This window comes from Nymphalis io, chromosome 5 (assembly GCF_905147045.1).
Source record: "Nymphalis io chromosome 5, ilAglIoxx1.1, whole genome shotgun sequence".
In the NCBI taxonomy this organism is placed as follows: Eukaryota; Metazoa; Arthropoda; class Insecta; order Lepidoptera; family Nymphalidae; genus Nymphalis; species Nymphalis io.
The window spans coordinates 4,500,380-4,514,054 of NC_065892.1; the positions used below are offsets into that span (position 1 = coordinate 4,500,380).

Sequence of the window (13,675 nt, forward strand, 5' to 3'; positions counted from 1 at the left end):
GCCTTAGCCCAGCAGTGGGACATTAACAGGCTGTTACTATATACTTACTCCTACAAAATCTCTTACGTAACCTATTGTAAATTTATAATAAAAATATTTATTATATACCAATAATATTCTACGAATGAAGTAATTATTTTGATGTAAAAACATATATCTTGTTGATAGTATAAACTGTTGATTTAAAATGAAATATTCTGCATTATCATAATTATGATCAGATAATTATCGTTTAAATCAAAAATCTTTTCCACTTAACTTTCAAATTTAGCTTAGATTTCGAATTAGCGTAGTTCTAATTGTTCTTACCAGCGCTTTGAAATAGATTTATTTGTGTATATGTATTTGCAAGCCATTATGGGAACTTTAGTGAAAAACTGATATTTATTTATAAGGTTTATAAAAAGGTATATTTTATATTATTAATACAACGGTGGCTTAATAAAAGAAATGTGAAACATCGTAATTCATTGTTATTGTAACAATTTATAACTAGAGAAAACCAATTAATAAATGTGGAGTAAAATGGATTTACTTTATTAAATATTATGTAATATAATATATCTATAAAGTATATAGTGGCGAAGGGGAGTCATGACGGCAAAGTAGAATATAGCGGTGGCGGTGAGAGGGTATATACGATTCGTACTAGCCTTCAAGACACGATCGAAAATACAATAGCAAAAAAGAATATGAATTGATTAATTATATTCGATTTGAAAACGACCACAAATTTGCTTACTGTTTAGTAGTATAAATATTTCGGCAACCAAATGTTTAATTTTGGTATTATAAGTGCTCATTCGTTCTCACGAAACCCATTGTCCCATAAAAAATTATATCAATTACTCCATAACAATGAAAAGCTATCAAGTGACTGAAATATTATTATTTTATTAGACGGTTAAAAGTAAATGCTAAGTCACGTAATAATTGTATTTTTATAGTGCTATATAAAATTTACAAGGATATATTTTTAATTCTTATTTTGTTTATATTTTTTTACTTATAATTTAATGCACGACATGTAAAGAGTAGAAAATATAAGAATAAGAGAAAAAATGGTGCGTAAATGGTATCTTATCTCTCACAGACAATTTGCAGTGAAACAAGTTTGGTGAGATTAAGAAAAAAGATAAGTGCAGTCAAATCAGTAGACTTATTTAGATTAGTTAAATACTGATGATGATGATGATTAATCTCGTTCTGAAATTATTTATTTGATATTTGAAATAAGAAGCACAGCGTTTTTTAATTAATTACCTGTTAAACAACTTTTCTAAGTAAGTCCGAGTTACTCTTACCTGTCACTGATACTCGCCGGCAATATACTATCAATATATATAGCGTTACAAGTCCCGACTCTTTGATAAGTATCTGAACCAGAGCTGTATACGTCATCCGAATATCTCTGATTGCTTAAGAACAGTCCCAAATCCTCATTACATGGTCTCTCGATTTCAATTAGTAAGGGTCCAGTAGCCATCTTAACGGATTCCATGATTGATACGTCGTATTCTATAGTTAAACTTGTCACTTGGGGGCAGTTTTGTAGAATTTGATGTACTTCTGACAATGTTTTGTTTGTTAATGATATCTGTGATAAAAAATTAAAACTTATTGTTACAAACTTATATAGAAATAGAAAAAGACGGATGGACAGAGAAAGTCATTAAAATAATTCTTTATAAAAATTCGATTAAAAATTTCAATTAAATAAACAAATATACTGTAAATGTAGAATGACTTACATGATCAACTTTTAAAAGTCTGTCTCCAGGTTTAATTCTGGAAGTATTATAAGCAGCTCCACCTGGTCTAACATGTGTCACGACTAAGGGCAGAGCGTCTAACGATCTACTATTTAGAACCAAGTCTGCACTGGGTGCCGAGTTTTCTGGCAGTCCTCCTCGTATAGTTACACCCAAAGAACCATTAACTTTCTCGACCGGTACCTCTGCTAGCTTGGTTGTAATGTACAATGAGTTTTGAGACGCTGAAAGAGAATTTGAACTGAATGATCCTGAAAAATAATAACGAAATAAATGAAAACATAATAGAAGATAAATAAAAAAAAACGCCAAACATTACGTGAAAAGAGACAAAGTTAAATAAATATTCTTGGTGAATGTTTTATGAAACAGTTTCAACATAAAATGCGTTAACTTGTATACTTTTGTGTGGCTTTTGTTCGCAGGTTCGTAACTTTTTGACAGGATGTCAGCTTACCCTTGCAATTTTTACTTGTATATTTTCATACGGTTCCGGATTAAATGAAAATATAAAAACAAAATTGTGTTGTTTGGTAAAATAAAATTGGAGTTTAATTTAATTTAAAATTGCATTATTCATTTTTGCAATAAATTATTTCAATTCAAATTTGGAAATTCATTTTGGAATTGAATTAGCCATTGCTGTTGTTTTATAAGCACATCTAGTGACACTATCCCTTGTCAGCATTTTTGCATTACCTCATTTCATTTAAGTTTTTTTTAACTTACCATAATTAGGCATATAGTACTCGACTTCCAAGGATGCTCTCTCCTCAACATTATCTAATAATCGCAAGAGTTCTTCATTAGTTAATCTTGCAGTAGATATTCCATTGACGCTGCAGATTCTATCCCCTGGAGCGAGACGATCTGATTCATGTGCCACTGAATCTTTTGTAAAGCCTACGATAGATGGCACTACTCCAGGTTCTGATCGACCTAAAAACAGAGAAAATATAACGTAAATATAGATATTTACTAAATATTACGTGCACGAAATCGTAAAACAGCCATTGACTTTTCATATTCTTTGTATTAATAATTTACATTTTGCGCAGCGGTGAAAACATATTTCATCGTGAAATATATACATGTATGAGATATAAATGAATCACGTGTATATCAACCAACCCGCACTGGGGTAGTGATTTAAGCTAAGCCTTGTTTTATCAGAAGGGGAGACATCTGTCCTGTTATTTTATATAAGCATTATTATACACGACGTGTATTATGATGTTTCATATCTTGAGTTGAAGTTTTTAACTATTCTTTCACTTCTAAGTGCATTTTCTGCTTTTTTTGAAAGACAATATTTATTTTTAAACATTTTTATCGTAGTATAGAAGCGTATAGTAGTGTTGCCTAAGAAGTTTGGCAAATTTATTTGAGTTAACTTGTAATTTGATCTGTACATAATCGGGATCATACTTATATTATGATTATTTAGTTGATTAATGCCAGCATAATATCTTTAGTAATATCTTTAGTAATAATATCCTCAAATTAATTTAATATTAATTATATACAATTATAAATACTATGACATCTCATTTTTTATTTAATATCATAAGCAGTTAATATAAAATACAGCCTGGAGGTAATTGTTTTATTCCCAAAGTATAAACACATTAATCTTATAAATAATTTGCACACAAATATTTCTTAAAATAGGTAGTTTCGAATCGAAACGAAGTGCATCGTGTTGTAAAAAAGAATCTATTGCCCTATAACAGAGTAATTTGATGCAGTGGAGTAACATACCTAATAAGCTTATATTAAAAAGTTAATTTTAAGCGCATTGCTTTAATTATTGTAATATAATTGTTAGAATTAACATTCGGAATCAAAATAAGATTCTAAGTTAAGTAATAGGTAAGTCATGATCATAATATAAGCACACAAATTAACATAATACATATAAACGTATGACTATCATCAATTATTCTGAAATATTAGCAACAGTATGTATGAATACAGTATATCTGAATTCGTGAATCAAAGACGATTTTCGCCATTATCTCTTTGAAATTAGGAATAAGACTAACAGACTAATTTATGGCCTAATCTTCCCGCTTTGGTAATCCATTAGCCTAAACTAAGCCATCAATTATGGGCTAGAGCAAACGCGAAAACGAGTCATCCAAACCACGCGACTAATTACTGTGTATCGTTAGCTGTATGCTGATTGAATACGATGCGGTAAGCTGATGAATTACCTTGCTATATATAGTCTGCAATACAATTCATATTTTTCATTGCTATAATCGAAACCGTCAAGAGCGATAATGTGGATAGCAAACTCAAACTCAAATTAATTTATTCAATGTAGAATCATTAAACTAACTTATTGACAAAGTCAAGCAAAAAGTATCGCCGGTTCGTAAAAGTAAATACCTAAGAAATATCGGTGAATGAAAATCAGCAAGTTCTCATAACTAATTTTGTAATCTTACAATATAACAATGAAATGGCCTGGAGGCAATCGTTTAATTCCCAAGGTGAATACATCCATGAACTAAGAAAATGTATTAAACGTACCTTTGGAACACAAACGTTGTTTTATGAATATATTTTATTTGGTTGTCTACTCAGAATATAAGTATTTCGAATTTATTTTAAATCTTTTATCACGTCAATTTTCTACAAGAGGTAGAATCAATGCTACTGTATTTATACCAGCAAATATTTGCACGTATATATACGTACTATATGACGACAATAAAAAAATGGTTGTCTCGTTGCTCTAGTGGCGAGCGACAGAACCAACGGCTACGGTTCTTTCTGAGGCAAGAGAGACATACTTCGAACTTCCAGACTCCGGGCTGAGAATTTTTCGATAGAAAATCCCAATAATTTTTTATCGGTCCGACCTGGGGTTTAAACCCAGGACCTTGGGATCTGCGGCCTTAATAGCCAACAACTGACGAGACTATCGGTTTTATAGTATATCTTTCACCATTTTGTATTTTAAACGTAAAATTAGTAAAAAAACATTTCGATTTCCTTAAATTCTTCATTTCAATTATTTTTCAAAACTGAATTTGCACTAAAAATTTTACGGAGCTGTTCGAAAGTCGACATGTACGATATTGACATGTAGAATTGGCTGTCTGTTTGCTGACAGCTCCAAACTTACATGTGCACGAAAAGTGAATAATTTTGAAGACTATTAATAACTACAACACACTTTCCATACGAACATTAAATTGAAATCTTGTGGTGGGTACTCGACAGAGGCAAAGCCATCGTATATAAAATTTAATTTATCAAAAACATAAAAAATATAAGCAGGTAATTGAAGAGAAAATATTTGAATACAAATGTTATGTTTATAAATAATATAACATCGTAATATCACACTTTAAGATAATATTATTTAGACATTTACCAATGCGTTGCCTTCACTCTCTTGAATTTCGTCTTGCAAATATCTAGCCAATAAGTTGTGTTCCATCATCACGTTCGCTCGTTTCACATAGTATATTAACGATCTCAAGATGAGAGCAGGTATTTGTCCCGCATTGGATCACGTATGTGCTGGTTCCTTACTTTTTTTTAATACCTTTACTTGGGATACCCATATAATTTATGAACTTACATTAAAAAATAACTTCTAAATCTCTTCGACTTTTCTATTGAAATTAAAAGTGTTCCAAGCACAAAGTTGTATTCTTCCAGTGAGAGTTCTTCGTAATGCTTTAATACAGTTTGTAAATGGAAGCGGTCAAAACTTAAATCACTCATTCATTAAATTAATTTACTTGACAATTTGTATTTGTTAAATCGCTTCTAAAATATATAATACAAGAGTTCATTGACACGATAATGCCCTCATGGGAAATTTATTATGTAAATTGAGTTTATTTACACGCCTTTATATAAATATAATTAATCTCATAAAAATGTTTTATTATTATTTAAAATAAATACTCCTATGGCAGTCTGGCAAATAGCACTGATGGTACCATAGACATTGGCACATGTAAGAAGCATAATTTTGGGAACTAATATATTATATACCTTGTGCCTTTAATTATATTGGCTAACTCACCCTTCAAATCGATACACAATATTGCTGTTCAGCGATAGAATATGTGTTAAGTAGGTTATCTACACTTTATGTACTTGCACAAAGCCCCACCACATAGCAAATTGATTTTGTTAATTTTTTATAAAAAAAAATTTAATATGCTTTAGCAAACAAGTCTTACAAGACACCATTAGGGCTGTTTTTGTAGTGAAACATACGGAATCTAAAATAATAAAGCTGGCGTTAACAATGTCATAAAAGCCTACATAAAAAAATTACGATCGCTCGTAAATAAGGAGTTAAAAGTTAAATTGCTTCGTTTGTGCCGTTTTAATTTTAAACTTTTCTATCGCTAGATTCGTTTAAAAGACTTCCTTTAAAGTATTTTTAAACGACTTAAAATCGAACCGACCAAGTTCTTGACAGATCTATTTACATATCGTTTCTAGTTATCGACGATTCCTTATGATATAATACTAGACTTTATTCTAAGAAAAATATTGCATTTATTACTAGATGGCACACGACAAAGTCATTTGGATATATATTTATGTATAGAAACGAATAAAAAGAACGATTAAAAAATACATAAAAGCACAGCTTAGCAGCAAATATACATATATATGAAAATATAATATTGACCACAATTTAATCTCGTCCAGTCATCACAGCCAGTCAACATTACAATAAATTCAATTTCCTAGTTCTACTCTACTCTTTCAGAGCCACACGGAAAATTTTCAAAGAATTAATTTGTTTAAATTAAAATTTATTTTTATTTCTGTATGCCAAGAAATGCTTTTGTTCTGCTAAATGCGCTAAGACGATGTCTTTAAATGTTATGATACTGCATTAATTACACTAAAACTACTACCATGTTACGTTTAGTGTATTTTAGTGAATTCCCCATTCTAGTTTAATTGTATGGAAGCTACCTAATTCTATATTATGTTTAAGTAAATTGTGTTCATTAAACAGATACACTGGGTGTTATGTTATAAGATAGTTTAATTAAATTATTTTCTTTTTCTCATTTCTGTTTTAAATCTTTATGATTTGTTAAATTAGATAAAATAAGCCGTCCTGAAATTCAGAGTGAAATAACTCAATTTATTTTTGTTAAAATCATTTATTAGGTACTTCAAAATTGAATAAAAATATGTATCTACTGGACTATTAATCTTTCATATATTTTTACTCAACCGATTATCATAAATTTAGCATACACGTTGTCAGAGGTATAGAAAAGGACAAAGTACCTAAGACCTCTCGCTCACACGCGGTCGAAGCCACGGGTGGTCAGCCATTAGTAATTTAATAATGTTGAGTACTCGGAAAAGCCTATATAAAGTCTAGTTTACTTTTTTTATTTTTCATTATTACATTACACTAGTGTGCTTTGTGTAAGCTCGTTTGGGTTGGTACCACACACTTATCAGATATTCTACCGCAAAACAGCACCACTTGTTATTGTTGTGTTCCGATTTGAAGGGTGAGTGAGCCAGTGTGATTACAGACACAAGGGACATAACATCTTAGTTTCCAAGGTTGGTGGCGCAATGGCGATGGAAACGATGGTTTACATTTCTTACAATGTTAATGTCTATGGGCGTTGGTGACCACTTACCATCAGGTGGCCCATATGCTCGTCCGCCTACCTATTCAATAAAAACAAAAAAAAAAACATTTTTATTGCTTAAAAAATTCCATTTTCTGAAATATAGTCTTTTTTTAACACAATATAAAATTGATCTAAAATAGATTCAGATACTAAATATCTTATTATATTATGTTGTTTTTGGAAGATTTTATCTTCCAAAGGGTTGATGAGGGTATAGACTTTAGACGAGCATCACATATTCATGTTTTTATCAAAGCATACAATATTATTTATTCAAACACAATCTTTGTTTTCTTTGGAATCATTCGTAAACTTATAGAATGAAAAATTAATATACCTTCTGTGTAAATTAATGTTACATAATTTAGAAGTTTTATTGTTTAGTTGAGATATTCGGTTTTTATTGATTAAATTATATCTTGTCCGAATAAACCTATTTTATATTTAAAATACAGAAAAATAAGATTCCCCTGCTCGCTAGTAAACGGTGCGCAACTTATTTACAACGTCTGCGTCCACGTAAGTAAAAGGTACTTATTTTAGATTCAACTATATGTATTATTCGACAAAGAAGCACTAGTTTGATAATTAGCAATGTTACACTCATGTAACTTAAAAACGTAAACGTAACACGAAGATTGACTACCCATCTGCTCACATCGAAGACACATTCGGCTCGATAACATTATTCATTACATAGGATAAAATAACAATTTGTGCAAATACCGTTTGTCTTTCAAAATTGTCATGATGATTGGTTTATGATCAAGGTTGACATTTTAGACATCTTTTTGTCCCAAAAACTAAATGAATAATCTATATATTTATCCAAAATTCAGTACTATAGGGACGTCTTATTGATTGTTTTGTCTCTTTTAAATGCTATAGAATGATGGTTCGTATCTGGGTTTAGCTAAACAAATAATAACTTCTTTTAACGCTCTATCAGCATTGGGAGCTCAGGCAATGCCTGACAATTTCAGCCTGTTAACAACATATAGACTAGCAATGGCTAGTCTATATGTTGTTAACAGGCTGAAATATACTAATATAAATTATTCTGTTTTTTATGTTAGTAGGGCTTTGTGGAAGCCCACCTGGTAAGTGTGTAATTACACAACAATAGGTACCTCCTACAACAATAGGAGGTACCTAGTGTTGTGTAATTACAGATCCCAGGGAAAAAACTTCTTTGCTAATGGTCTTTAAATATAAAAATGTAAAAGAATAGCTTTGCTATCAAGAACATATAAATAAAGTCGATTTAAAATCAATGACAATAAATGTAAAAGGTGTTGTATTAATAAGAACAAATAAACTTATGCAAACCCGTGGTTTAAAAAATGAGGCAAATTTAAAATTGAACTATTACTGCGCAACGAATTGAAAAAGGATGTCCGATATGTAAAGCACATTGCTAACAACCCATAAAGAACGATCGATTCCTTATACATATTATCCAATGCCTGTTGTGTTGGATGCAATCACTGATATTATTACACCATTACGTTCAGAACGCGCTTTGGATGCGAACCAAATGACTTTGTCGAACGAGGCATAAACTCGTTCTGACCGCAAACTGCCTGTTCTTGCAAATAAAATGTTGTACCAATATACCATGGGTCTGTAATAGGATTCGCTTTTTTGAATTGAATTGAACGCATAGGTTACTTCGCAATAAAACGTTGATAGAAATTACGAATCTAAATTTGTAAGTTCATTTTTGTTTACATTTTGTTTATGTTTTGTTTGTTATTGTTGTAGATAAAGAAAGGTAATTTTTGAGTATTTACTTAAGTACGTGCTGTTTAAAAGATGCACATATATTCATTTAAAAATATATAGATATAATAAATTCGAATATAGCATACCTATTTTTCAAAAAATTATTGTAAAAAAATGTATCACTGTCATACTCACTATCGTCGAACTTATAATCGATGAAGAAATTACAAACATTTTTAGATTCTTTTTTCTAAAGAGTACCTGTAATACCTTTTAATATCCGGGCTCCTACTAGGAATTTGGCGACAGAAAGTCAAATAACTTTTAAATGACCTGATCCAGGGATTTAGCCCACCCTAATATATACTTAGAAGAAATTAAGAAATTTGTTCCTGGAATTGGATTATTTTCGAAGTTAACTGTATGTCCGAATAAACGAAGCGTGTAGAGTGACTCGTTTGGAAATATGGGTAATTGCTTAATATTACAACACGGCTTGATAAATTCATTTACCGAATTATGAACATTTTATGAAATTACAAATGATTTGAATAAGTATTCCCAAATCTCTAGTATTTGAAAATAAACGTATTAATTATAAAAATATATTAAGGGACTCGAGTAAGCTATGTGAGTTAATGTGAGGAAAGTTGATCTATGAAAAACTATTAATTATAAATGTATGGCATGTTTTCAGAACAGTAAAGCCATATATATAATTATTTATGCACAAATAAGTCTTTGTATATCCCGTAATTACGCAAAGTAATCAACGCTGACCAAAGACAATGTATCTAATAATTAGTCATTCTGGGAATGATTAGAGAATTAATATAATGTATGTTTATGACTATGTCAAGGAGCCATTGAAACATATGTCTTTATATAACACAAATAAACGCCCCGAAACATGTTTTATGAAATACAGATATATAAGCAAATATATCACGCTAAGCGATCGCTTCGCCCGTTCTCACAATCATTTATTTATCCTACGCACACATCGCGATTTTATCATCTTATTCGTTTTTCAAATTTTAATATGATAAGCGGGCGTCGATAGCGGTTTGTCTGTTATCGTTCCTGCTCCTTTTGAGCCCACTGGAATAAGTTGTGACGATGGAAATAGAACTGATGATCTGATACTAGTTTCTCGTGACGGGTCTTTTATGATACGCTAAGTACATTTTGACCACGTCTCGTAAAATCAGGTAGAAAATTTTAAATGTTGGAACCGCAGCGAAATATCCTTAACCGAATAAGTTACGAAAATATTTCTCTAATTGCAAAATATAAAATATACATAACGGAATTAGACATACAGCATGTCTGGTGGGTACCATCTTTAATTTATTCTACCGATTCCAAATTAAAGGTTTATAATATTATTATAAGATAGTCTGTGAATATCCCATGGCTGGGCTAAGGCCTCGTCTCCTTTTTTGAGGAGAAGGTTTGGAGCTAATTTCACCACGCTACTCCAATGTGGGTTGGTGGAATAAACATGTGGCAGAATTTTAGTGAAAATAGACACCTGCACGTTTCCTCACGTCAAGCAAGAGATGCATTAAAAGCACAAATTAAACACATGAAAATTCAATGGTGCTTGCCCGGGTTTGAACCCACTAGGCCGTCTCAGCTCAACTCAGGTTTTAATGTAATGCCTTAAAACTGGAATCGGTAGAACCAGCGAAGACAATCTTCCTTGACATGTTGGGAAAGGGACTGACCACTTGACACAAAGTTGTCAGTTTGCTCGAATACATTGCTATATAAAATAAAAAAAATCCCTACATCAAATGCATATCTTTATAATAACAGTTTTTGCGTGAGTCGTAATGTAAATATTATTAATGTATTTTATTATATTTAGGATTTATTTTTCAGTAAATATTATTAAAACGATGTGATAAATAGATAACTAGGACCTTTTAATAACAGGAGTAACGAAATGTAATAGAATCAAATGAAAGTAAATCGTTGTTATATTAACTACAAATAATTATAGACCTAATTAGGTATAATTGTACATTTGTAACCTAACACGCCATGTTTGCTGCAAGCTGCATAATTTAATCTAGTGTGTACTTTTACCAACAAACCGTAATTTGATTTTTGTCCATCAAAATAATTTAACAAGTTGTTTTTTTTTTAATTATAAACGTAGAACTATTTTATTCGATCGAAAAATAAATTAACGAATTTCTACTAACAGATTCAATGGAAACACAGATTCGATGGAAAGTTTCGAGTATTTAATGGCTTTTTTGTATACAAATCTAAAGTATTGAATAAAGCAGTTATAGATCCTCTGAATGTGTTGTTTTAAAACTGATTGTAAATTATCAATAACGTAAAAGGCTCTTTAATTAGAACGCACATAAATGAATAAGTACGTTAGGAAAAAGACTAAAATGGTTACTGTCCTAATTTTATATCATTGGTTAGGGTGAAAGGTAGAATGTAGATACTACTAACGTTCTAGCAAAGCAATTTCACGCAAAATGGATTTGAAAAAAAAGGCTAGTGGTGTACAAAATTGGTTAATCCACAATTATAATTAGCTTACATGTTTATATTGCAACGCAAAACACGAGATAAATTAAAATTTAACCAATCAATCAAAATAAAATTGATGAATGTGGTAGAAGATAGTGTTTTATAGACACATATTACGTTTATTTGGCATGAATAGCGTGAAGCTAGCTACTAGCCGCTAGTTGAACCCTAAGACGTTGGCGAGTTACTTTCAGACTTACGCAGTTGGTTGCACGTAAGTCTGAAAGCATGCTTGTTTAGGCGAATATCTGTGTAAGATTAGACCGATAATGATAACGTTGTGCCACAACTATGGGGGTACTAAAATACCGCCCAGCATACGTTGGAGCAGTGCCTATCGTGGGAGACAGAGCCACGTGCATGAGGAGACTCACGAGTTATTACAAGGATACTTCACGTATCATCCCATTTGGGTTAATCTAATATTCATTAACTAGTTTCCGCCCACGGCTTCGTCCGCATATCAGGGGTTAGATGTTATGTACAATATGTCCTTTTCTGTTATTCTGGCAGCAAGTATGCACAATTAAATTGTTAAGATGTGAAATCGTTACAAACAAAATAATTTCGCTTCTATAATACTAATAGTAAGGATTACTCATTTACTTGTTTATTAAAAAGAAAATCAATTTTTTAATCAAAATATGTATTACTCAAATAGATTGCGTTGAGCTTCAAATGAACTAATATTGATCAAAAACGTTGATTATGTAAATATCAAAGGGCAATGTACAAGACTTTCAATCATAAGTAGAATGGTTATCAATACTAAAATCAATTTATATTATAAAAGGACATGTGTAATACGCTGAATAAAAGTTATAAGCAAAGCATAGTAGCGAGTAAATAATGAACCACGTTTTATTATTCAAAAAAAAAAAAAAACGTTGAAAATATTGACTTTAAAGAGGCCAAAAATGAAATTTAAAAATGAAGCATTTCTGTTCGTGTAATAATTATATTATGAGGTTCGATAAAACTCGATAATGTAATAGCTTATATTTTTTTGTTCCAGATATACGATACATTTTAACTACAGGCACAAGGGACATTACATTTTGGTTCCCAAGGTTGGTAGCGCATTATCGATATAAGAGATGGTTAATATATCTTATAGTATCAAAGTCTTCGAGTGGTGCTGATCAACTAAACATCAGGTGACCCGTTTGCCAGTCTGCCAACCTATTAAAAATAAATAAATACTACCTTATCCCATATTTAACGCTTGAACAAAGTGGGGCTCAAAATATCTCCTAGCGAAATAATTCCAACATAAATATCATCTAAATCTGAATAGCCTTGCCTATGAATGACACAATACATTTTATCTCCTATATGCAGCCTGATTTACACAACAAATGCTACCGTCATGTATCTTGAAATATTCAGGTCGCTTGCAGAATTTGCATTTGAAACGATACCATATCGATGCATTGATTACTTTCAGTTGTATATAATATTCACAGCAATAGTCTAAGACGATCGGTTTGAATTCTGTTTTTTTTTTTGGCTTAAAATTACGATATATAGTACTTTCTTACAGGCATACACTATTAAAATCAAATTTATAATATAAAATATATACAAAAGAATTGCCAAATATTTAGGGTATCTAGAAAGAATTCAGCCAATATTGTTTATTGCGGATCCAGTGTTTTTGAAACGTACTTGTGGTTTGCGAAATTTGAATGACAGTATAATAGATTGAAAACAATTCATAATGTGTATTAATAGTATTAAATACAACAAATAAAAAAAATATTATTGGCACCTACACAGACAAGCTTGTACTTTTAAATTCAAAGCATACGTAGCAGCTGAAACGATATTTAACGTAAATGCTAATAAATTGAAGTCGAGCACTTAAAAGTCGTTCGGATCAAATTGTAAATGCTCTCTTAGAAAGAACATTGGCTAAGTGGATCTGTTGAATTAAAGATAGTTCTTGCTCCCCTTAGACAAGAGTAG

General features: G+C 31.0%; 1 protein-coding gene across 3 annotated transcripts in view; it reads right to left on the minus strand.

Moving 5' to 3' along the window:
• Window positions 1–13,675, minus strand: part of LOC126768470 (glutamate receptor-interacting protein 2) — a 313,332-nt gene that overhangs the window by 13,535 nt on the left and 286,122 nt on the right. For 2 of the 3 annotated variants that reach the window (XM_050486597.1, XM_050486600.1), the window contains 3 exons: window positions 2,502–2,711; window positions 1,752–2,023; window positions 1,305–1,597 (listed from right to left, as the gene is read on the minus strand). In XM_050486597.1, coding sequence (XP_050342554.1) covers window positions 1,305–1,597; window positions 1,752–2,023; window positions 2,502–2,711 — 775 coding nt within the window. The remainder of the gene's footprint in view (window positions 1–1,304; window positions 1,598–1,751; window positions 2,024–2,501; window positions 2,712–13,675) is intronic. The other variant, XM_050486599.1, reaches the window with a different exon arrangement.